This window comes from Rattus norvegicus, chromosome 8 (genome assembly GCF_021556685.1).
Source record: "Rattus norvegicus strain SHRSP/BbbUtx chromosome 8, alternate assembly SHRSP_T2T, whole genome shotgun sequence".
Lineage (NCBI taxonomy): Eukaryota > Metazoa > Chordata > Mammalia > Rodentia > Muridae > Rattus > Rattus norvegicus.
The window spans coordinates 126,121,376-126,146,647 of record NC_141541.1 but is presented as its reverse complement, the minus strand read 5'-3'; the positions used below and the strand labels follow the sequence as shown (position 1 = coordinate 126,146,647).

The window sequence follows — 25,272 nt, the reverse complement described above, 5'->3', positions numbered from 1 at the left end:
GTCTGCTCATGATGCCAAACCATTATTTCTTTCCCACAGCTGTTCAAGAATTTCTTGGGCAACACACAAAAAATTAACTCAAAATAGATCACACTGATCTAATGTAACAGCTAGCGCAGGACAACTTTTAGGAGAATATCTTAAGCATGTGCTCGTCTTGGGCACTGTCCAACGTCTTTGAACATTCGGCGAACATTTATTGAGCAGTTACTCAATGTCAAGTACTGAGCTTGGTACCGGGGAAATGGAGACGAATGTGATCGTGGTGAATGCCAACCACCTCAAAGCCTTCCTAATGCTCTTCGCAGCTTTCTTGCTAATAAGATTACCCCAAGTCTGGTTGGATCCATATGTATTTCTTTCCAGTGCTACTTTGGTCATAATCCAGGTTTTTGGAATATTGGGCTCATCAATCAATCAGGCAAGGATACATCTAGTCCATCCCGTCCTGTCTCCAACAAGACTGAGGGAGAGTTGTTTTAGTTTCTGTCACTGTGACAAATACCACGACCAAAAGTGAGTTAGAAGGGCAGGGGATTCTCTTCAACTTGCAGGTCACAGTGCATCACTGACAGAAGACAGGACCAGAACTCAGTCAGGGACTTGAGGGCAGGCCTGCTTGTCATTACACACAGCAGTCTCTCTGACTAGGGAGCTCACTCATGGCTAAGGAAACAGAGCAGAAACCATGGAGGAAGGCTTCTTGCTGGCTCTGGAATATGCAGACTCATACTTGACTAGTTTTCTTATAACAGCTCAAGACCACTTGCCTAGGGAATGGTTCTGCCCACAGTGGGCTGGGCCCATCGATTAACAATCAAGACCGTTGGGGCTGGGGATTTAGCTCAGTGGTAGAGCGCTTGCCTAGGAAGCGCAAGGCCCTGGGTTCGGTCCCCAGCTCCGAAAAAAAGAACCAAAAAAAAAAAAAAAAAAAAAACAATCAAGACCGTCACCTGCAGACATGCCATCAAGCCAATTTATTCTAGACAATTCCTCAATTGCAGATCTCCTTTCTGATGACTCTAGGCTATATCAAGTTGACAGTTAAACCTAATTGGGGCAGAGGGTATCAAGCCCAGGGAAAGGGTAGGCTTGAAAGCACAAATGTCCTTCAGGAGTGCCTCGTGAATGAAGGTCACTGTTTCATCCACACCAACATGTAGCCATCAAAAATATCAGAAGAATCGAACTAGCTAAGCAGGAAAAAAGGGAAGTGGTGTATCAACTTCCTGTCACGAGCTCCTCCTCAACCACTCAGTTTATATGAGACCCTTCTTTATTTTCTCGTCAGGAGGTGAGAACAAAGGAAAAAATGAATTGTAAATAACAGGTACAGATAAATTCGGTAATGGAATAACTGGCAACTCAGGATACTGAGCTTGGGGAAGCAGGAAGTAAGGGTGATGAGAGGACAGACCATCTGTGGCTGCTCAGGGGTACAGCTAGGAGGGGAGGGTGTGGCCACACAGCTGAAGGAAGGGCTGAGAGTTGTCTGCCATGGGTCCCAGCACCCTGTGTGTGGCTCTGCTCTGAGACCAGGAAGGATGCCAGAGCAGCTGCAGGCTGAGCGTCTGAGGGAAGGCAGGTGCTGTGGTTCCCAGGCACTGCAGCCAGGTGAGGAGCTCTGTTTGTGGCACACAGGAAATGTTTCTGCCCTGACTTCAGCACAGGAAGTGCTCGCTTGGCAATATGCTCCCTTCTTCCGCCCTCCCCTGGTTCCCTCCGAGACCTCCGAGTGTGTTAAAAAGAGCTCATGGAGAAGCCCCTAAAAGGCTTGCATTAGAGTCTATGTGAGATGAGAGATTTCATTATGTGTTCCCTTGGGGGTTCCTTTAATGTCTTCGAAAAGCCAAGCAGAGAGCATGGGGTCCACTTGCAAACTGCACTGCCTTGACGCAGGGGCTGGGTGCCACGCTGCAATGACACAAGGATGTGGGCCTCCCCAAGGAGGAGACAGCAGTCACTGTGGTGCTAAAAGATTTTCAGACCCTTGTCATCATGCTTCTGGGACTCAGGTTCCAAAACCCAGTTCCAGAACCATCCTTCCCAACCTGCCCAGGCACAAAGACCAGCTTTCTAAGATCAGCGTTGCCCCAAACCTAGTTCACTCTAGAAATGCTTATGATGTATGAGTCCACTCAGGCCTGTTTGTAACTGTTCTATATCCCCAGATGAAAAAGTTTGGCTCTAGGCTTGCATGGCCCAATGTATCACATGTCCCACCACCTAGTGAACATATAAAATGTGACTAAACTATGTGCCATATCAAAGACCAAGTTCAGGAAGGAGATCATCTCAGTGATAGTTTCTTTATTACAGGCTGAAATATTTTGCATCCAGTGAACCAAACAGTCGATGCTGTTGTGTGCTGAGCTGTGCTCTACCTAAGAACACGACTGTGTTTGCACGTGAGGCTTTTAGAGGGTCATGAAAAGTGAGACCATCAGGGTGGTCCCTGGAGCAACGTGACTGGTGTCCTCATATGAAGCAGAAATTGGACATGCACACAGACGGCCGTTGTGTCTGAACAGGGGGAAGGCAATATGCAAGACAGAGGCCACACACAGCAAGTCAAAGAGAGAGACGTCTGAGGAAACCAAGCCTCCTGAGACAGATACCTGAGCTAGGGCTTCTGATCCCCAAAATGTGAACAAGCAAATGTTACTTAAGTCACCTAAGGGGTGGCCTTTGTCGGGCCAAAGGAACACTTGTGGTATGAAGATTAACTTTGTCTATTTAACTTTTTACATTGACCACCAGTAAGCTTACAGTTATATATGTATACACACACCCATGTACACACCACACACATACACACACACACATGCACGCATGCACGCACGCACGCACGCACACATGCACATATACACAATTAAATTATATTGTGCCACTCTTGGATTTCCACAGTGGAGCAAACTGCTTACTCTGGCAGAATGACAGCCTAGTATCTCCTGTCACTTAAATCAAGGGCCTCGGCCCCCAGCACCACGACAGGCAACAAACCAGTTGCAGTGCCCAACAACACCAACAACAAGCCTTCCTCTCAGGTAATGACGTGGTTTTTTCTTTAAGGCAACAAAGCTTTGAACCATTTCCTGAAATAGTTTGAGTCACTCCCTTGTTTCCCAGGCTGGGTGAGGGAGTGAAGAAGGATGCAGACTCTTCTGAGAGCAAACAACCACACAGATGCCACCTGGTGGGTCTTTGTCATTGAACAAAGTCCCAATGACAAAGGCTGACACTGTGTGAGTGACCATCAGGAAGGACCACGCTGCATGCATGACCATCAGGGAGGACCACACTGCATGAGTGAACATCAAAGAGGACCACACTGCATGAGTGACCATCAGGGAGGACCACACTGCATGCATGACCATCAGGTAAAGAGAGGACCACACTGCATGCATGACCATCAGGTAAAGGGAGGACCACACTGCATGAGTGACCATCAGGGAGGACCACACTGCATGCATGACCATCAGGTAAAGGGAGGACCACACTGCATGCATGACCATCAGGTAAAGGGAGGACCACACTGCATGAGTGACCATCAGGGAGGACCACACTGCATGCATAACCATCAGGTAAAGGGAGGACCACACTGCATGAGTGACCATCAAGGAGGACCACACTGCATGAGTGACCATCAGGGAGGACCACACTGCATGCATGACCATCAGGGAGGACCACACTGCATGCATGACCATCAGGGAGGACCACACTGCATGCATGACCATCAGGGAGGACCACACTGCATGCATGACCATCAGGTAAAGGGAGGACCACACTGCATGAGTGACCATCAGGGAGGACCACACTGCATGAGTGACCATCAGGGAGGACCACACTGCATGAGTGACCATCAAGGAGGACCACACTGCATGAGTGACCATCAGGGAGGACCACACTGTGTGTATCACCATCAGGTCTCACTACCTGTCCTGGTTAGGAATGAGGTGGAATTCAAACCCAAGACCTCGCTGTGTGCCAGCTGGAAGGTGGTGAGTGTGTTTAGCCGTCAGTCTCAGATTCCTAAATCTGATTTGGGTGCACGCAGAGTTATGCATGTAAGTGGGTTCTTTATAACGTTGAAAAGAGTGTCTAGAACGTTTAGCACAGGGCTAAGACTTATTGTTTTACTGTATTAATGTCTGTGTGTGTGCATGCATAGCACAGTGTTCGTGGGCAAGTCAGGGACGGCCTGCAGGACACGATTCTCTTTTTACCATGTGGGTTCTGAGAATCAACCCTAGGTTGTCAGGTTTACAGCACGGACTGAGGCATCTCACCCGCCCAGTTTAAACATGTCTCCTCACCAACATCTTCTTGCAAACCCCCAGGGATATAAGCAGACAGACTGCTCCAACGTTCATTCCAACCCTTGGGACGTGGGGCGAGGCCGAGTTTTGGAGAAGATTCCCAAAGCCCCCACAGCAGCAGTTTTCAACCTGTGGGTCATGACCCCACTGGCAAACCTCTATCTCCAAAAATATTTACACTAGAATTCATAACAGTAGAAAATTACAGTTAAGAAGCAGCGACAAAATAATTTTATGGTCGGGGGTCACCATAGCATGAGGAACTGCGGGGAAGGGTCACAGCATTAGGAAGGTTGAGAACCACTGTGCTAGACAGAGTTTCTTGGAAGATACAGGTTTATTCCACATGGGGGCTTCCTCCCTGGTTCTCTGTGGGAAGCCTTCTGCCACCTAGCACGTGTACCCCACAACCAGAAGCCCCCCTCAAGACAAATCACTCTAAACCTGTCACCTGCCAAGGAGAAAGGACCCCTTTCTGTTCCTCAGGCAGGAGGAGAGCACACATGGATCCTGAGGTAGAGCTGAGGTAAAGAGAAGGAAAACCCACCATAGCATTCCTTGTCCTAAGACTGTGCATCACAGGGCTTCCCTGGGAAGGACAAAGGCATTTCCAACCACCGTCCTCCAAATTCTCTACTAACATTAAACAGAACAGCTCAGAATCATGTCTGTAAGTTGTCTATTGACAACACTGTCCTTCAGGCAAGAAGAACTGACTTCAAAGAAATCACAGTCCACAGGACACACATCCCTCCTGTAAATGGTACCTCCTCGGTTGACGCATGCCAGCAAGATGCAGTCTACTTGCTGACTAGAAATATGCTTGGTGCTACCACCCAGGTGAGGGACTCCAAACTCTGTGGGTGAGGAGCTCTCATAGACTGGAGAGGCCTCATGCTACCTGTGAGGAGGGCTCCTGTGACTGAGAAGTGTTCACCTGTGGGGTAGTACTCTCACCTGTGGGGGAACACTCTCACCTATGGGGAGCACTTCCACCTGTGGGGAGCACTTCTACCTGTGGGGGAGCACTCCCACCTGTGGGGGAGCACTCCCACCTGTGGGGGAGCACTCCCACCTGTGGGGAGCACTCCCACCTGTGGGGAGCACTCCCACCTGTGGGGGAGCACTCCCACCTGTGGGGGAGCACTCCCACCTGTGGGGAGCACTTCCACCTGTGGGGAGCACTTCCACCTGTGGGGGAGCACTCCCACCTGTGGGGGAGCACTCCCACCTGTGGGGAGTACTTCCACCTGTGGGGAGCACTTCCACCTGTGGGGAGCACTTCCACCTGTGGGGAGCACTCTCACCTGTGGGGGAGCATTCCTACCTGTGGGGGAGCACTCTCACCTGTGGGGAGCACTTCCACCTGTGGGGAGCACTCTCACCTGTGGGGGAGCATTCCTACCTGTGGGGGAGAACTCTCACCTGCGGGGGAGCATGCTCACCTATGGGGAACACTCTCACATGTGGGGGAGCACTCTCACCTATGGGGAGCACTCTCACCTGTGGGGAGCAATACCTGTGGGGGGAGTATTCTCACCTGTAGGGGAGTATTCCCACCTGTGGGGGAGCACTGTCTGCTGTGGAGGAACACTCCTACCTGTGGGGAGCACTCCCCTAACTGGTAAGCTCTTATACCTGCTGCAAGGAGGTCACATACCACCTCCACACACGAGTACTTCTTTCATGCCACCTGTCAGATGCTCCCTTGCTATCAGGATGATGGGAGCAGCATCTGTACCTCCTGGGCCTCATTTGTGACACTGAAAATCAACCACTGGCTGTCACTTTTTCCTGTCACTCCTAACTCTGGGCACCTATTTCTTCTGATGGTCCGTGCCACGGCACCATCCTCATCAAGGAGTCTGCAGTTCATGTCGGCTCTCTTTTTCGAAGGGCTCTTGTGGGTCCAGTGAGGCTCCATTCCAGGTAGAAGAGGTGCTGCGGGGAGCGACGAGTTGCCGTGCGCTGCCCTCTGTCCCCGTGTAACTCACTGTTTCCTTTCCACACTTCTCTTTTGTTTCTCGCCATCTGCTTCCAATCATTAAAAAAGAAAAATGCTCTGAGTAGCAATGGGATCAGTCTCCATCCATTTCAGATACGATAGCAGGTAGAGCGGGGGGATGGATGGGGTGACTCGGAGGGCCGCGGGCCAGCATTTTCCAGATCCTTCTAGGAATTCAGAACTGTGGCCTGTCTTCCTTTCTGGGCAGAGGATACTAATGTTGCAATGAGGATGAAGCGACTTGCACAGACCACGTGGCTGGCAGGAGACCAAGCCGGGCCAGCGACCACCATCCCGGAGCAGGAGTATCCTGCAGTTCATGTGTTTCACACGTGTTGAATCAGAACACATTCCTACCCACCCTGAGCAGGAGCATCCGGAAGGGACTCTCTCCATATTACAGCCAATCCCGTAATGGATTTCATACCTCAAGCCTTAAAATGTTCCCTTTTTTTCGTTGATTTGATTTGTTTCTTAAGTCAGACCAGTCTGGACATCAAGATCCCATTACATTAGTCTGCTGGTCTCCTTGGGATTGTAGGCCTACAACACCACTCCGCACCCCATTTGTTCTTTGTTAAGGACCTCAAGGGCCCACCCTGTCCTCCATATTGTATGGTTTTAGGGCCCCAAGAAGAGAAAACGTGTGATGGGAGATCACAGACGTCTTTGAAATGATCAGCTCAGGGTTAATCAGCGGACACCTTAAACGTGGTGTCTCCCGTTGCATCTGCGGCCCGCATGGAGGCAGATGGAGGCACCTATGGGTGAAGGACCCCAGAGGACCACGCCCACTGTATGCTGCACACCCCGCTGGCCTAAGTGCAAAGTGGGACGGTCGAGTCGACCTGGACTTGTTTGTTTCTGTCCATTTTGTCCTGAGGCTTGATTTATGTGGGTGACAATGCCCTGGATGCCTCCATGTTCGGCTGTAGCAGAGACTAAGCTGTCTATCCAGTGTCCCCTTGCCTTCTTGAACGGCCACACCTCAATACCTGCACAGCTGAAGGGCTGGCAAGATGGAGCAACAGCTAAGGGCATTTGATAACCTGAGCTCAGTCCCCAGAACCCACATTTTAGGGGACAGTAGACTTAGACTTCTGCAAGTTTTTCTTTGACCCAGGCGTGCATGCGTGCACACACACCATGAGTTGCACCATGATAACATTTAAGTGAATTATAATTAAATAAGAGTAAAAATTCAGTTCCTGAGTTGTGCTGTATTTTGGGGCTCGGTAGCTGTAAGCTGCTAGCAGCCAGCAGACTGGACGTTTCCACGGTGGTGGGGGGGGGTGTCTTTGGGCTATAAAGCTGATAGAATTTATAAGGCACACAGCCAAAACTGGAATTCCCAACCGCCTTTTTAAGACTCCGATGGTCAATGAATTTCGAGTCACTGGTGGCTCTTCAAAGGGTCTCAGGTGAGACTGCCAGTGCTCTCTGGCCTTCCCTCTTCTCCATACATGGAAAGCTGGAACCCAGCAGCAACCTCGAGAGTGTGGGGGCAGGGCACTCTGCACAGTAGCCCGACGTGCCTCTGCCCTTGGTGCCCTGCCTTTCTCTAGCCCTTTACACTGTTGGTAGTCTTGGTGAACTCCGTGGCCTTTCAAACCCAGTCTTGTTCAGACAGAAAAACTGCAGATCCTACCCTTAAGATATGTCCCACCTGCACATGGAGGGAGGGAAACAAAGCAAAGTGTAGGAAGGAAATAATAAATTACCCAGGGAACAAGGGCAGCATGCGGCGATGCCCCTCCCCCACCCCTGCCCGCAGCAACTTTTCTACCTGGAACAGAGACATTAGGAACGGAGTGACAAGTCCATCCCTACAGCCACAGAAGCCACCTTCGATGGCTACTGAACCCGAGGGAAACGCCTCCATTGCTAGATTCCACCCTCAAAGTCTAGCAGTGCTAGCGGCTGTCACCCCAGGCAGAGCCACCATCTCTTCCTCTAGTCTGTCCTCACAATCTGCTCACCTGGTTTGTTTCTGTCCACCTCCCATCATCCACTTCATCCCAGCAGCCAGACTGCGTCCTTCAAGGGTGGGAGCTGAACCGTGTCACCATGCCACCACCCTGCTCATTCCCTGCTGCAGGTCCCCTGTCGCTAAAGACAGGGCACTGTGTTTTCTATGACTTCGAGGCTCCAAACAGTTCTGACCAACAGCCTGCACTCTGACCTCCTCCTCTCAGTTTTCTCCTGGCTTGGCCTCCCTCCTCTGCCTCAAGTATCCCCCGCTTCCATGCCCCTTCATAGCACTGCCTCTAGGAAGGACTCCCTGACTCCCAAAGACCCTACAAGTGTTGGCTCAAATCTCATCCGTGAGGACGCTTGACCTTTGCACCCTTGATCTGCATATGCCTTGATCTAGGTTCCCCCGTACCCTATTACCTGTATTGATCACGTCTGTCTCTCCACTGAGATGTAAGCCCCAATACCCAGAATCCTTTTCCGTTATGACTGAGGCTGTGTGCCCACCAGCCCGGCACAGAGCAGGCACAAAATGCTCATTTCCTGAGCACTGTCAATCAGCTAACATCCCCCAGCCCCAGAAGCAACCTCTCTTTGCCTAGAAGACAGACAATTCATTTCAATGTGCTCATACTCCTATAGTCAGGTCTTGATCCATGGCAGCTGCATGGAATTCCTAGCTTACGGCTCTATGAAATTGATGTTTAACTCTCGGATTGTAGTGAGAACAGACACCAAGGCCTGAAATTCCTACTTGGGAATCCATTTATCACCTTCCTAGGAGCTGGAATACACGCCTCCCGTCCAGGCAGCAGAGAGGTGTGATCACCTCCATTGAATGCGGACAACCCTCTCCTGGGACAACAGAAACCCAACTTTGGAAAGCCACACTGAATTCAGAGTGAAAGTATATTCTTCCACGGTACCGCGCGTGTATGTATCTAGATACATAAGACACAACCATCCGTTGTATGGCTACAACATACGTACACCCTGAATCTAACTGTGAAATCCAAGCAGAGGGACCTTCTGTGAAAGAGTTGACCTGTCCTCGTCCAAACTGTCACGACACAGAAGACCAAGGGATAATACCAAGAGGATATTACACCTACGGGACACAGGCCCCAGGGTTACCTGCCCCCGTCAGAGGACATGTGCACAGCTGGAGAAGTTTGGGCTGCCAGTAATGTACGGTTAATTTTCTGATTCCAGTATTACTGGAGAGGCTAACAGTAATGTACATTTAATCTTCTGATTCCAGTATTTATGCATGGTTGCTGGAGAGACTATCTGGTTCTTAGGAACCGTACCTGATGTCTAGGGAGAGGGGAGCAGTCTGTGGGCAACTTTCTCTGGAGAGGTCTGAAGTAGGAACACTGGCAAAAGCAGGCAAGACAAAGGTTAGCAGGCAGTGAGGCAGTTACCGCGTCTCTGGGCTCATCTTCATGCAACTGTGATGTTCCAAAATTAAAATATCTTTATAACATACATGTGCATGTGTATATGTGCTCATGGAGAGAGAAGAGGGAGAGAGAGGGAGGGGGAGGGGAGAGGAGGAAGAGGAGAAAAGAGGAAGAACATGCTCACAGGTCTTTCTCAGAGGTTTGGTTTGCTCCAAATTAATCTTAATCCTGTGTTTTCATGGCTATTTTTAAACCCCTGCTCACATAACCTCAGACTAATCCAATGCTTTTTGAGAAAATGACTCCTTTGTTAAAGGGTCTGAAGCACCTTTCCCAAAGCCAGAGAAAAGAGGGTATGACCATGCTGGGGAGATGGCTCAGCAGTTAAGAGCACTGGCTGAGTCTTGTAGAGGACCTGAGGTCAGTTCCTAGTGCACACACAGTGGCTCACAACTCCAGCTCCTGAGGATCCAGCACCCCCTTCTGGCCTCAGCAGGTATTACAGGCACATGATACATATAATTTATATAGACAAAACAGTCATACACATAAGATAAAAATGGATCTTTTTAAAAAGAGGACTCAATCTTAATAAACTTACTAAAAAAATTTTCTTTAACCATATAGGCAGACAAAAAAATCTGAATTTTCATTGTTAAAATTTTATTTTAAGTCAACCTGTTTAAGCCCTCAAGATGCTGGTCCTCTTATCCCAAGCAGTAAAGATTCCAGTTAAGGGTCCCTTCCCTAGAACACTTACAACAATCGTCTACCATGCACTCAGCCACATGTGATGAAAGGGTAGTCCATGTGGAGCTGGACAAAGTCTCAGATGCAAAAGAGGAGAAAGACAGGACTTGAACTAAATCTGGAATCTGTGACAAGGATAAGAAGTTGGCAGGGCAACCTTTCAAGGCTACGAGGGACCAGCTACTAGGCAAAGAGCAACTCGTGGCCTGTCGCCCCTGAGGCCAGTGAGTTCACTTTGAAAGCCAGAGAGGAAAGGATGCCTGGGGCAGATAGAGAATCGGAGAGAATGTGGCACAATTTCAGCTACCTCCATACGCTGCCCTCAGTGACAGTGACTGGAGAAAAAGGCAGGATGGGCCCTGAGGTCTTACTTGATCGAGTCTCCTGGCAAGAAGACCAAAGTCCAGAACCAAGACTTTGAGAACAGCCCTGGTACTGCGCACTCATCAGGACTGGGTTAAATTAAAGCGGAGGAAGTCACCAGGGTCTAAGCAGAAGAGGTTAACTGTTACCAGTCCCTCTCCCACACCTCCTGCTTCTTTAACACATAGAGGGCTGCAGGACAGCCCTTCACCCCTTGCTCCTACACAGAGGATGAGGGATGAGGAATACGATTGAAGTGTTTCAATTTAAAAAATTTAAATGAATGAGTGTGATACAGTCTAATAAACTCAGCCAAAATACAGACCATCTCAAAAGCCAACACACGAACAGCTGTGGCCGGACGGGTTACAGGGACCCTGTAAGTTCATACTCCCATCAACTGACAAAGCCAAATGACTTTGATAAACAGCCACGCATAATGCACGACTCAGATGGCAGTCCCAGCTACTGACAAACACACAGTCAGTGAGCTGGCAGCAGCCTGTTTGCAAGACCCCCACCGTGACATTTCCAAGAACTCTGCAGGTCAGGGCTCAACACAGACGTTAGTAAGAGTTAAACAGAAGAGACCTTCGAGTTAAACTTTATATTGAGGTGATGGTCTCAAACACTCAGAAGTCATCCTAATCTGCTGTGTTTCATCACGGTCCGTGCTCCTGAAGGTGCTTAGAAGTGTCGGATCCGCCATCGCATAATGCGCTGTTACACATGTCTTCCAAACCAGCATTAGTGATGTCCTGCGGCTGCTTAAAATTGGCTGTGGTGAAATATTTCACCAGGAAGCCAAGCAGAGGACTCTCATTAACGCTCCCCGCATTGGATAGCCTGCTGCTAAACATGAGAAGCCTAGCGTTGCTCTAGAGGGCAGAGCACCCCAAGCAACTGTCTCATGCTCGGAGGAGATGCTCCTGGAACTCGATGGGGGAAGCCTCTTTGTAGTTCTACAAAGCAACTTTCTCTAACTTTCCTCCACACAAGAGGAGCAGAGAGGCCATCAGTCCGAATGGATCATCTGTATAAACAGTGCTGCCGTATGACGACTTTCTGGGTTCCAGTCCTGTTGGCCAGCCAGAAGTTCTAGGCAGTTCCTCACTTCCTCTATGCCTTATTTCCTATGAGGATAATGGCAGTGAATACTTAACAAATTGTAACAGGCAGTGACTGTCACATCCTAGATGCCCAGTTTGTGCTGCCAGCCAGAATGGTGTGGATTTTTTTCCCCTACGCATCGTTTCCAGAGGGAGGTTAATTACCAAAGGCGTGACGCTAATTCTGTATTATCAGACCTCGCGTTCCCCCAAACACACTTCGTTACATTCTAAAGACCCCGGTAGAGGAACCCAGCTGACTGCCAGATTTCTATTTCTTCCAAGAGAAGAAACGTTTGCCAGAATAAAAGGAGATGGTTAGGCATCACGACACTTGCATCCGTGATTTCAACTGGTAGATGAGGCAGGGAGATCAGGAGTTTAAGGTGCTCCTCAGCCAATGGTGGGTTAGGAGACATCCTGGGCTACCTGAGACTTTGACTCAAAAGAAAATCAAGAACAAATACAGAGCAAAGAGAGGAAACAAGCAAAAACTTAAAACTTTAAAAATTGAATAAATAGGGAGGGGAGAGGACTTGAGAGTGTATTGAGCAAAATAAAACAAACTCAAATAGAGAGGTTTTTCCATAGTTCTGTCCATAGACTCAAACCTCAACATTCCCAGAGAGAGGGATCTCGGGGGATCCGCCTCAGAGTACTGGCCCGATTAATGATTGATGTGGGAGGGCCCAGCCCACTGTGAGCCAGCCTTAAGCTGTGTAAGAGAGGCAGGTGAGCAGGCCTCAGAGAGCAAGCCAGTGGACAGCGACCCTCAATGGCTTCTGCTTCAGTTCCAGCTTCTGGGTTCCTCCCCTGACTTCCCACAGTGATGGCTGAGCCCTCTAAGCCACATAAGCTCTTCCCTTCCCACGTTGCTTTCGGTCAGTATTCTGTTACATCTGCAGAAGGCAAACCAGAACACTGGGAACCGGCAGGAGTGGAGGGCAATTGTTGCACTGAGATAGGCTGTGTCAGAAAGACAAGCGTCACGTGTCCCCTCTCTACGTGGCATCTTGAGGAGAGAAACAGGACATATTTAATGGAAGGGACACATTGTGGGCATGGAGGTGGAAGAGGAGGGAGGGATTCAACAGAACGACCGTGGGGCAAATCTCCAAGCTCACTGGGGACGCACACACCACCATGACACCTCTGTACTGGGAATATGTGACAAAACCAATGACATTTGGTTGAAATATAATTTATATATGACAACACTGCACTTCAATCTACACACCAATCAACTTTAGTAACAGGTTCTACTCACACAGCCACCCCACAGCCGTGATTTAAAATGTGCCCCTCACCCCACAGAGTCTCATTTGTCTTTGGTGCTAGTAACTGCCACCTCTCTCCAAACCCTTGACCTCCAGAAACCCCTGATCCACCTTCTGGCTCATGAAGTGGCCTTTTCTAGAGTGTCACACAAACAGGCACAGACGGCAGGTCTCCTACTGCATCTTTACACAATGCTTCTGGAAGTCACCGTGCTAACGCGTTACCAGGGGGCCATTTTCTGCCGAGTAGCGCTCCGTCAGATGGCAGAGGTACTGAAGTCCATGCTTCTGTGGGAAGCAAGGGAGCTTTCCATAGACCACTGTAGCTTGCTACCTTCCGGGGGTAGCACAGCTTTCTAAGTATATTAACGAGCATTTGCAGGCCATCCTAAGAAACTAAAAACCGTTGCTTTCGGGACAGAAGGGGCTGAGAGACATTCTTTCCCTCTATGCTTCTTTTTTTTTTTTTTTTTTTTTTTCGGAGCTGGGGACCGAACCCAGGGCCTTGCGCTTCCTAGGTAAGCGCTCTACCACTGAGCTAAATCCCCAGCCCCACCCTCTATGCTTCTTAACTATGTTTTTCTAACACCCCTACGTCTCAAACCTGCCAAATCCTACAACTTCAAGTCTTTTCAGCCATCTCTCCAAATTATCAAGATGGCTGGCCCTGAGCTATTATTTCTCTAGAAAAGGAAGGAATCTTTGCTGGTTTCTTTCCTCTTATTTCTCACGTATCTTCACTGCAAATGAATGTCCTTTCCTTGACTATTTGCTTCTTAACAAGTACGCGAGAGTGTATGTGTGTGTGTACGTGTGTGTGTGACTGTGTAAATGTTGAGTGTGTATGTGTATGTGAGGGGTGTAGTATGGACATGTGTGAGTGTGAATGCTATGTGAGCGTAGGAGTATGTGAGTGTGTTTTTGTGTGCCTGTGTGTAGAGTATGTGAGTGTTGTGTACGTGAGTGTGAGTGAATGTGTGTGTATGTGAATATGTGCATATCTGTGTATGTGTGTGCATGTGTGAGTGTGTGTATGTGTATGTGAGTGTGTGTATGTGTATGTGAGGGTGTATGTGTGTATGTGTGTGTGTATGTATATGTGTGTATGTGTCTATGTAGAGTGTGTGAATATGTATGTGAGTGTGAGTATATATAAGTTTATATATATGACTGTGTGCATATGTATATGTGCATGCGTGTATATGTATATGAGTGTGTATGTGAGTGTATATAAGTGTTTATATGTGTGCCTGTGTGTGTTTGTTTGTTTGTGTGTATGTGTGTGCACTCTCGCGTATAAGTGTGGGAGCACTTCCAAACCTGAGACCCATCACCCCATGGCTGTTCTGCAGACACACAGAACGTTACTGAGCTGAGGGCTGGAGGTGCTTTATGGGATGTGAGAATGGGAGCAGACCCAGACACCCGGACAGAGCCCAAGGTGTGATCTCAGTCCAGGATGGCATTGACCACTACAAGACCCTGCCAGGCCAGCAGGGCACCTGTTCCTACAAGTAGGGGCCACAGAAACTCGATTGAAGTCCTCTTGCGAGTTCCCCCATGAAACATATTAGAGCCATTTCAAGGAGATCTATGACTTCCCAGAATGGTCCAAGCACTCAGAGTCCTGTTCTTGTGGGTTTTCCTATGCCTGCTTTAACATTAACAGCTGTGATAGGCTCTTGGGCTGATCAGTAGCTCAGTTCTGGTCAACAAACTTTTTTCCTTTTACATTCGTGTGTGTATGTGTGGGGGTGTGTGGGTGGGTGGGTGTCATGCATGATACATGTGAACACTGCATTAGAGAACAATCCCAGAAGTTAGAGGTTTTCACCACAGGGACCCAAGGGATCCAGCTCCAATTGTCAGGCTCCGTGGCAATGGCCTTTACCTGCTGAGCCTCTCGCCAGCCCTCAGGGGTTACTGAGGGCTTCTAGGGGGCATTACTGACCCTCACAGGAAGGAGGGAGGGGCAGGCCTCGTGTGTAGGATTCCCCCCATCCCTATGGTTCACTCAGCATGGTTCCTTCCTGGTTCCTAGAGCCTGTTCACTGTCCTGTCCCACACTCCATCTAATGCAAGGTTAAGGACAAGCTTTCCCGGGTACTGCCTGACGTGGAGTAGTCACGGCTGGTCTGGGTGACACCGTCTGTCACAGGACATTTGTTCCTGTCTCAAGCTCTCCTGCCCACCTTCTCCCAACACCGTGCACTGGTTTCTCAGAAATACGAGCTCCATTCTAGGTACAGAAGATGTTCCTTGTGATCCCGGGGTCTAGTCAGTCCAATTGGCCATTCCAACATGGTTCCACATACCAGGTATTTATTCTGAGCTTACCATCCCAAAGCAGGAGTCTGCTGGGAAACCATTTCCAGAAGGTAGAACCGAAGGTGAGGGAGGGTCCTTAGGGCCTGGGACCATGACTGGAGCTGGCCTGTGAAGGGACCGAACCCTCGGGGACAGTCAGAGACATTCAGCAGATGGGGGAGGGAAGAGGCACATTACGCAGAATACGGCGAAGGCTGGCATGTGGGCTCATGTGTGAGCTATCAATGACACTTGGCATGGCTCTATAGAAGGACCATCAGTTTAAAAAAGTTACCCGCCACTCATCCTTCCAACAGCATTAAAGAGAGCACACCGCTGCGGTATCCTAATGTTTTCACTTCTCTCTGGGTCTGGTAATTTCCCCTTTCAACCCACAGCGTGGGTAGGCACGTGCAGAGACTAGGAACTGACCAGAATTCCATGGCGGCGTTCCGACTTCACGGATTTTGTTTTTGCAGAGTCGCCTTCTGGGTCAGGCAATGATCAGTTTTTCTGTTTACACAAGGGTGCTGCCCTCTTACTCTACAAATGCGCTGACAGTCATCTGGTTTAAAGAGAAACTATGAAAGCAAGCATTTAGGGGGTGCGACCTTCAGAAGAAAGAGGGGGCGGGAGGTGCACGGCTCGAGGCAGACACAAGAACAGCACCTAGCATAAATGCAGGGCTGGAGAAAAGCAGCAGGAGCCCAAGGGCCTCTGTGCAAGAGGGCGGAGCCAGGTTCCTCAGAGAGAAGGCAGCTACCTCCAAAGCTAGACCGGTTTGAGGGAAAGGGGAAAGATAAGTGGGGTGCACGACATCTGGGGAACAATCAAGGAAGCCACTGGAACAGCTTCAGCACTGCCTCAAGAACAGGGTGTGTCTTGCTGCAAAAGTGGAACCTCCCCGGAGGTCCCTTCACGAGCAGAGCAAGGTAGCACTCAGGAGACAGGTATTGGTCCAAGCCGGTCACCACAGCGAGAATATCACCATATATGGAGCAAAGGCTTAGTGGGAGAAAGCAGAAAAGAAAACAAGAGAGTACTGAACAGGCTTAGAGACAGAAAGAAAAATGCCTAAAGATAACCTAAACAAAGCACGCGTGGCCGCAGTGCCGGCCTGTCTGCCGGCCATATGGCGCTCGATAAGATGGGACGTTTGCATTTATCTTCCATGACTTGTCTGCCGAGCTGAGAGCCAGGCCTCTCTGCAGAGACTGAGTCATGGTCCTTTAGCCCTGACTCTCAGGTTCCAGTCTATGCCTCCAGGGCTGGGAAGCGATCACTGCCACATCCCCTCCCCCATTCCTGCTGCCCTATCTCGACCCTCGAGTAAGCCACAGCCTCCACAGCTGTTTTCCCACAACCCCTGTAGGCCACCGGGCTATGGCTGTGAGCTCCTGGACCAGCTGTGCCACAACGGGGACAGCTAGCTAGCTCCTTAACATTTCGTCTCACTCAAATAACCCTCCATTTGCCCAGGTCCTCTGTCCGGGTCCAGGTAGTAACTGTAGAAGACAGCTTAATTCCCTGCCTTGAACAGTTCTTGGAATTACGTCTCTCTCTCTCCGGTATATTTTACCGCCTCATCTGTCCCAATGATAACAGCCAAACAGTAACTATAAGGTGCCAATCCCCTAAAGAGGGTCTGCTTTCTCTCCCTGAAAACCCCAAATATCCACACACAGGAGGCCCGTGCTCAGCCTGCAAACTGTTCTGACCAGACCTCAGTTTCTGCTCTGATCAGCTATGTTTTAACTGAGAAGCCCTGCTGGGGAGGTCACCGGAAGTCCCTCGTGGGGCTCACCAGACAGGCCCTTGGGATGCCAAGCTAAAGGTGAATTTTCAGATAAGTGGCATGGCAGGCAGTAATCCTGGCACTTGGGAGGCTGAGCAAGAAGGGCTGAGTTTGAGGCAAGCCCGGGAGACCTGTGAGTTTCAACCCAGGCTGGGCAACAGAGTAAGATTGTATCAAAACGAACTAATAGTTTTTGTAGCTGTATCAGCACCAACTGCCCTACATCTCACTGTGCCAAAAATACCAACAAGCAACCTTAGAGGAAGAGGGGTTTACTTCGGCTCACCGTTCAAGTGTACAGTCCACGTTGGTGGGGACGTCCTGGTGGTGGGAGCTTGAGGCAAGAGGGTCAGTCACATCTAGTCAGGAGGCAGAGAGAGATGGATGCTGGGATCCAGTCACTTCTTCCTTTTCATGGGCTGCAAGGTCCTAGCTTGGAGGATGGTGTTGCCCAATTTTAGGGTAGGCCTCCCCACTTCAGTTTGCCCAATTTAGGTTTTCCCTCACAGGTGTGCCTGGAGGCTTGCCCCATAGAAGATTCTAAATCCCATCAAATGCCTTGATGGCAGTAACCACCACAGGATCCCACGAAGTATTTGGGTGATGCCAAGTCCCCTTAGGCACAGGGATGTGTTCCTAGACATCCTGTGGCTGTATGAAACTGCAAACAACATCAACCGTTATAAAATAACTTAGTGTGAAATTTATAAATTAGGCAAAGAAACAACTATTTAAAAATGGAACCACACCATCCTGAGGTAAAAGATACTAAACATTTATTATTTTTAGATTTTTTTTTCCCCCACTGGACCTCAGAGACCAATAGTGACTGATACCTCAGAAAGAGGAGCCGCTAAGAAAGGGGGACATTGCACATATATTTAAAAAGAAGTTTAACTAAAATCCAAATTCAACGGGAAACCTTATGTTTCTATTTGTTATATCTGGTAAGTGCTTGTGACAGAAGGGGCCAGACCAGCCTTTGGGGCAGCCTTCCTCAGAGACCACCATAGAGACAGCTCTGGCCCAGCCTGTTTTTCACCACTGCTGCTCCCAAACGCACCTAGCCAAGGCCAGCAGCGGGTTCTCTGTGGCTCTGTCATGAAGCGCTGACTTCTAGTTGGTATGAACCACCTGCTAGGGAATTTTCAGCCAAAGCAAGAAGTTGCAAAGAGCCCCAAAGGAAAAGATTTGTGGTGCAGACTTAGCACGAGGGAGCCCCACGCCCTAGCAAGTGCCAAACATAGCCACTTGATACATCTCGAGGTTTGCACACGAGCCTTTCCTGAGCAGCCCACACCCTCATTCACAAACCAAAGGAATCTAAGATCAAGAAGGGCAGGGCAGGCTTAGCAAGAGCATGGGTGGCTTTATAAGTGGCCAGCAGCCCCAAGTCAAGGGCAGCCAGCCTGGGCAGGCCCTGACTTGAGTCTGGCAGAAGGCAGAGCCTGGCCCCATCGCAAAGCATCTCAGGCTGTGAACCCATGGGCTCCAGGCCAGACGTGGAGTCAGTTCTCTACACACAGCCTAGATGCAGCTGTTACTATCCGACTCTGACCCCCAAACAAGGCAACAAGGGCAAGACACTGCGATCTACAGCTTCCCGTCTGCTAGATGTCTATGGCTAATAATACTACGTCAAACTAAACAAAATCGCTGTTTACGTAAGTAGAATGTTGGAAATTATGTACGTCCCAGACAAAACTAACCACCCCGAGAGCTTCCTCAGACTTCATGCAAAGTTTTTAGAGCCACTGTGCAATGTTCATCTTTCGTTTTGCTTTGAGGTGGGGCCTGACCAAAGAAGCCCAAGCTAAGCTGCAACTCTAAGTGGCCCAGGTAGAATTTGAACTCATTATCCTCAGCCCTTTCCTACCAAGTGATGGGGTCGCCACCCTGCTCGGGGCTCATGACTACTTGCAGGGTGACTGTCGACTGTGTATTTTAGAGAGGCAGAGACTCACACACAGTGCTCACACAACCGATCCACGCCAGGGTCCGAGAGATTCAACCCTACACCCCGAAGGCATTGCACCATGGGTCTGCCCGCCTTTGTTCTCCGGCTCTGCTGATGGCTCAGCGGCTGACCATTCTATGGCAGTGAGCATGGCCAGGGCTCCCGTCGCACAGTGGTCTCTCAGTCACCAAAGCCTCGCTTCCTGAATTACATGAAAACTACATTCGGCAAATAATTTCAAGAAGAGAAAAAACATTCGGACGTTTATTTGGAGAAAGGGAAGAGACACCCCCCCCACAAAATGCACCCCTAAAATAAATAAAAAGTAATCCACAAGAGAAGTGTGGCCCAATCCATCTTCGAACTCATCTCTGACTGTGAGTTACTATGTCATACAGTAGACCACTGTTGTTGTAAAATTATAAAAAGGACTGTCTTTTACCCCCACTAGATCTGTCACCACAGTGCCCTAAGATATCTGCTAGATATCTTGCCAGAAACACACATCCCAACTCCATGGCGGCCCAGTGTCTCTGCTGCCACACACTCTCCCAAAGTCAAATCGCCACAAGAAAGAACACACAACACAATAACCTCTGATCCAACTGATAAGATATAATTGCCCACCCAAACATACAAAGGCCTGTACACTTCCGTCCCTTAAGAACATTCATAACAACCTGTAAAGGTACAGCATGGAATTTTAACACCAGCCTCCATGTTCTCTTGGCGTCTACCCCTCCAGTCTCCTCCCATCTCCCATCCTTTCCGTTCCTGTCTCCTCCTCTTCCCTCAAACTTCTCTCCCACCCATCCTTCCTTCTCGTCCAATGACAGGCCTCATTCTATCTTGTACCTGCCTCACCTGTATGACATCATTCCAGAGACCAATCAAAGACCCAGAGTGTGGCTTCTGAAGCTTTCCTCCCAGTGACCTCAGAGACAAGACAACAAGGCACAGAGACTGTCACCACTCTCCTGGCATCCTCTACCGCTTCTCTGAAGCCAGCACAATAAGTAAAGGGGACCAGTGAGATGATTCAGTGGGTGGCATTCTCCTCGCACTCCTGATGCCCTGAGTTTAATCCTCAGAACCTCCTGGAGGCAGAGAATAGAACCAATTACACAGACACGTTTTTTTTGACTTCCACACATGTACCAGAGCAGGTGTGCACCCCTCCACAACGCAACAGTGTTTCCAAAAAGAATCAAACACAAATAAGATGGCTTTTAACTTTAAGAGAAGAAATGCAAGCTGTGAAGTAGAATTGCAGAAGTCAGAGGCTACATCATGAGACAAAGGTAACTCATGTTACTTCCAAATGAGACCAAGACGGGAGGATTAAAAAGTCGAGGAGACTGACCTTGACGTGGGCCACGTAGTGATGACACACCTCATCCATGTGGGTCAGCTGCAGCCTCTCCGAGACCTGCCCTGCAGTCTCTCCCAGCAACACAAAATAGACCCTGGGCAGCTGGCCCTTCTCCTTCTGTGCCACATCAGCCGTCAGATTGTAGTTCAGACCTGACAATAAATAAGGGACGGAGACGTCAGCAAAGATGGACACTCAGAGTTGAGACCACTCAGCCCCATAGTTCTGTGGAGACCCTATGCCCAGTTCACACGATATAGAAAACTTCCCTAGAGCCCACATCAAGGCCTTCTAAGGAGCCTGTAGTGAGCCTACAGAAGACCCAAAATGGTCTCTGTCTTTTCAAGGATTCTGCACATCAGGCATACAGTTCACCCTTGTTCAAACTTCATGCCTTTGTGAGATGCCGACAGAACCACCCACATGTATATAATATAATATAATATAATATAATATATATATGTATATATATGTATATATATATATATATATACATATATATATCTTTCAGCATGTGCAGGGTGCTGCTCTGATAGGCCAACATCACGGCAAGCCTGTCAAATGTAACTAGAAGGGACTAACATCATAGACGTGACTTTTATTTGACCATAGGATGTGATACAGGGAACAACTGCTTACAATAACTGCGTATCTCTCACAAAAGCCAGACCTTCTCCGACTGTGTGTTACCCATGGATAATGAGCAGAGGGCACGCCAGACACAATGAGGTGTCAGCCAACACAGAGACAAAAAAAAAAAAGTCTACTGCCATGGAGCCCCATACTTGGAAATTGAGGTGCAGGCTGGGGATGGCTTTACTCTCAGGGTGCCCATCCTTCTAACAAGACTTTGACCATCATGGCTTCTACATGGTGCTTTCTTCCTGAAAACTCAGCCCCTATACCGAGAGGACAATGCCAGGCAGCAGAGTGGCCTGCACCCAGAATAGAATACGAAAAGGAAGGAGGATGCTATGATGTGTGCCAGGTAAACGTGGTAGACCTCGTCTCCATTACCCTGCAGTCTGTGAGCAAACAGCCAGCAGTAGGCTTTACAAGGTAACTGAACTCCCGCATCAGCAGATCTATGGCACCGTTCTCTGTGGCAGGGGCCAGCCCCCCTCTGAGCCGTTTTATTTCCTAACTCTTTTGTGGGTTCTGAGGTTATTATATTTTTTAAAGCCTTTTTAAAATGTATATGTGTATGTATGTGATTACAAGTGCTCTAGGATGCTAGAAGGGCCATCAGGTCTCCTGGGAATGGACATTCAGGCAGCTGCAAGCTGCCCAGCTTGGGTACTGGGAACCAAACATGGGTCCTCTGGAGACTCCAATCACTGAGCTGTTTGTCTAGCTCCAGGAAGTATAGTTTTCATGGTGGAAGAACAATAATGTCTCTCTAGAAAGACCAGATGAGATAGCTGACCAGTGGGGAGGCAAACGAGGCACCCCAGGCCATCTCCACACACCCATCTGTCAGAAGCTGAGCCACTGAATGCCAATGCTTGGCCAGTGTTTAAGTGAGGTGAGGCCAACCCACAGGACTGACTGTGTCCTTAACAGCATCAAAGAGACCGAGACCAAGGGAAGCCTGAACAGGGAGAGAGAAAGGTGACTTGACAGCTGCCTGTGGCTGTGCCTCAGGGTATTTTTGCTCTATCTAATGGCTTCCCTGGACCACTGCCATAGCATGGCTCCCCCATCATGCCCAGATAGCAGATTCCTAGCAAGTGAAGGCTATGACGCCCTAACTTGCACATCCCCACAAGCAGCTGGTTTCTAAGGGAAAGCTGGGTCACCAGGAGGGACCCAGGGCATGGATCATTCCAGGAGATAGTTCTACTGTAAAGAAAAGAACATCTAGGGAAAGTGATCTAGTAGAGAAAACACGGGGTAGAAGCTCATGTTACAAGTGCATGTAGACCTCTAAGACCTTGAAGAAAGCCTATTGGTCAGTTCACACAAAACCTTCATTTTTTGAGACAAAGGGACCCGAGGCTTCAAAAGGGAAGATACTCAGTCCAGCCCAAGAACCATCTACTGTTCAGCAGAATCAAGACGTCCAGATCTAGACTGGCTACTCCCACCACACAGTCTGAGAACCACTTAGTTCTTCAGCCTCACCTGACCTGAAACCTCTTATCCTTTGAATACAGAAGTGGCAGAACCAAGCAGGGTCAGACTCTAAGCCAATCTACTATTGAATTCAGGTAGCAACAACCCAGTAGTGTTCATTTAAATGAAGCGAGTTTCACAATGTTATTTAGTAAGATTGTATCTAGAGATGCCCGCTGCTGGGACAAAGTCAGAGGCTATGGTTAGCGCTGAATGGTCTTAACAGCCCTTTTCCTCTTGGCTACCAAATAAGGGCTCTCTATACCCCCAGGAAAAGGGAGCTGGAAGGGACAGCAGACCCTAGTGATCCAGCCAGATGAGCTCAGAGAGAATGGAGGGAACACAGGAAGACAGGGCGGGAGGTATGGACTCCAACTCCTCTTGGTCTTTTCCAATTTCCCTGTCTCCACTAAGGTACGTCTCTAATTCACGGTAGAAGTCAGGACACCCAGCAGCACCCAGCACTGGACAACAGTTTCTTTGCTCCTGTGGTACTCCACACTTCTAAGCATGCCCAGAGCTGTGCAGGGCACTTTGCAAGCACCCACTGCTCAAAGTATCACTGTAGTCGCTATCGAAGATTCTAAGATTCATGGGGGGTGAGGGGGGACTGCGGTTCTGACAATAGAGCCACGGCTGAGACAATGGCTCTGCTCTGAGTGGGGCACGCGGGTGCCAACCCCTTAACCTAGCAGATTTTTTTTTCAATGTTCAAGTGCCTGGTCACAGACAGACCTGGTTATCCAATCGCCAAAAGTAATCATTTCCTTTCTAGAACTGCCTCCTTCGAGCTTGGTATGAAGTTTATCTGGACATTTTAAGTATGAAGGCGTTGACTCTAACATCAGACTCTCACTTCTAGAAACAAGCAAGATTCACCATGAAGAAACTCCTGAATGAAGAGAGTCTGGGAGCCGCCAGAAGTAAGAAGAAACAGTCAACTCTGAAGCCCTCTGCGCCAGGGGAAGCTTTAAATAGCTCCCACTCAAGTGCCCCACGCATGTGCATGCTAGGCTGGAGCCAATCAGATTGCTTGGGGTCCTAATGCAAGCCAGCTCTCAAGGACCCTGCCCAGGATGATGCTGGTTCTGGTTAGCGCCGGTTCCCATAGCACATGACGCATCAAGTTCTTCCTTCTGGCAGTTTGTGTCTATGCCATGTCGAATGATGTCATGTGGTGGAAAAGCTGACCGTCTTGTCTTGCTTTTGCCTCCCCTCCCCTCCCTGCCCCAGAGCCGGTTCCCAAAGGCCCCCCACATGGGCTGGGGTGGGAACGAACGCCAGCTGTCCTGAATCAATTGGGGCTCTGCTCTGTCCCAGCCAACACCAAATCATTCCCAAATCTACATCAGAACAAGGTTTCAGCTGTGAAAGTCTGCTTGCTTGCGTCTCCTTCCAGCGTTACTCAGCTTCCCTCAGCGCGTCCCAGGAGAGGCGGGAAAGAGACATTTCCACTTTGCTAGCTTTTCTTAATTCTCTCTCTCTATCTCTTCCTCCAAAGAATGCGATATTTACTTGGCAGTAATTAGTTTCTTAGGTAACCCCGTTTCTTCCATGACAAGGCTCGACACTTTGAAGAGGCTTTGAGAATATTCTCTTGGTGCAGAAGATACAGCATCTCTAACATTTGTGGGAGCCAGGTATCTGCTTCCAAGTGTATTCCTGCTGTGCCTGTGGATCGATCACCCGAGGGCCATCCTCAGGAGCTGGGATCTACAGCTTGTCTGCAGGCAGTAATAGGGCCTTTATTCACGAAAAGCTATGCCAGGCTGTGTGTAAGCCAGGGAAATGTGACGGCAGAGGATCAGCGCGCAAAACAGAGGCTGGGGACACAGCCCGGTGGTTATAGAACTAGCAGAATGGGAAAGGTAACTTCATGGGGCTCAGCCCTTCCTCCATCTGGTGCTAGTGCAAGCCCATGACCACCAAGACAACCGTATGGTCTACCTCGAGACACGGCCTATGGGTGAGGGGCAAATCGCTCTTGGTTACAGCACTCGATTCTCTTTTGTGGCTGTCAAGAGGCTCCAAGAAGCCACAGGCAGCCAAGGATGAAGTATCCGGAATGCTCTCCGGAATGTGCCGAGCTCTTGCTTGAAATTGCTTAGTGAAACATGGGACAAACCTGTTGGTGGGGCTGCCCGCCCGCTGCCAGAGTGGGAAGCCAGCCGGCATGCCACTTGGCACGTGTCTACGAGGGCAAGCGAGGAGACCTCCTCCCGCTAGAATGTGAGCCTGTGCTCTGTGCCCGGGGCTGAGCACGAAGTCTGGCTGAGCTTCTTCTCACTTTGCTGATCCAAGAGCCCAAAATAACACAGATGAGGCTCATTTTCCCACCTCCGTGCTTCCAGAGTCCAGGGTGAGCACGGAGAACGGCCCCTGAGGCCAGTGCTCTCTGGAGTAGGAACATGGCTTTAACACTTCAGATCCCCCATGAACCCGGATGCTTTCCTGCTGGATTATGAAGTCCCCAGTTCTCAGTTCCAAACCCACTGTCCACTCTGCTGTAACCCTGGGGTTGGGGAT

General features: G+C 49.4%; 1 protein-coding gene across 1 annotated transcript in view; it reads right to left on the bottom strand.

Annotated features, from left to right (window-relative positions):
- Positions 1-25,272, bottom strand: part of Itga9 (integrin subunit alpha 9) — a 309,149-nt gene that overhangs the window by 196,463 nt on the left and 87,414 nt on the right. Inside the window, 1 exon segment of the mRNA NM_001420002.2 lies at positions 20,623-20,783. Coding sequence (NP_001406931.1) covers positions 20,623-20,783 — 161 coding nt within the window.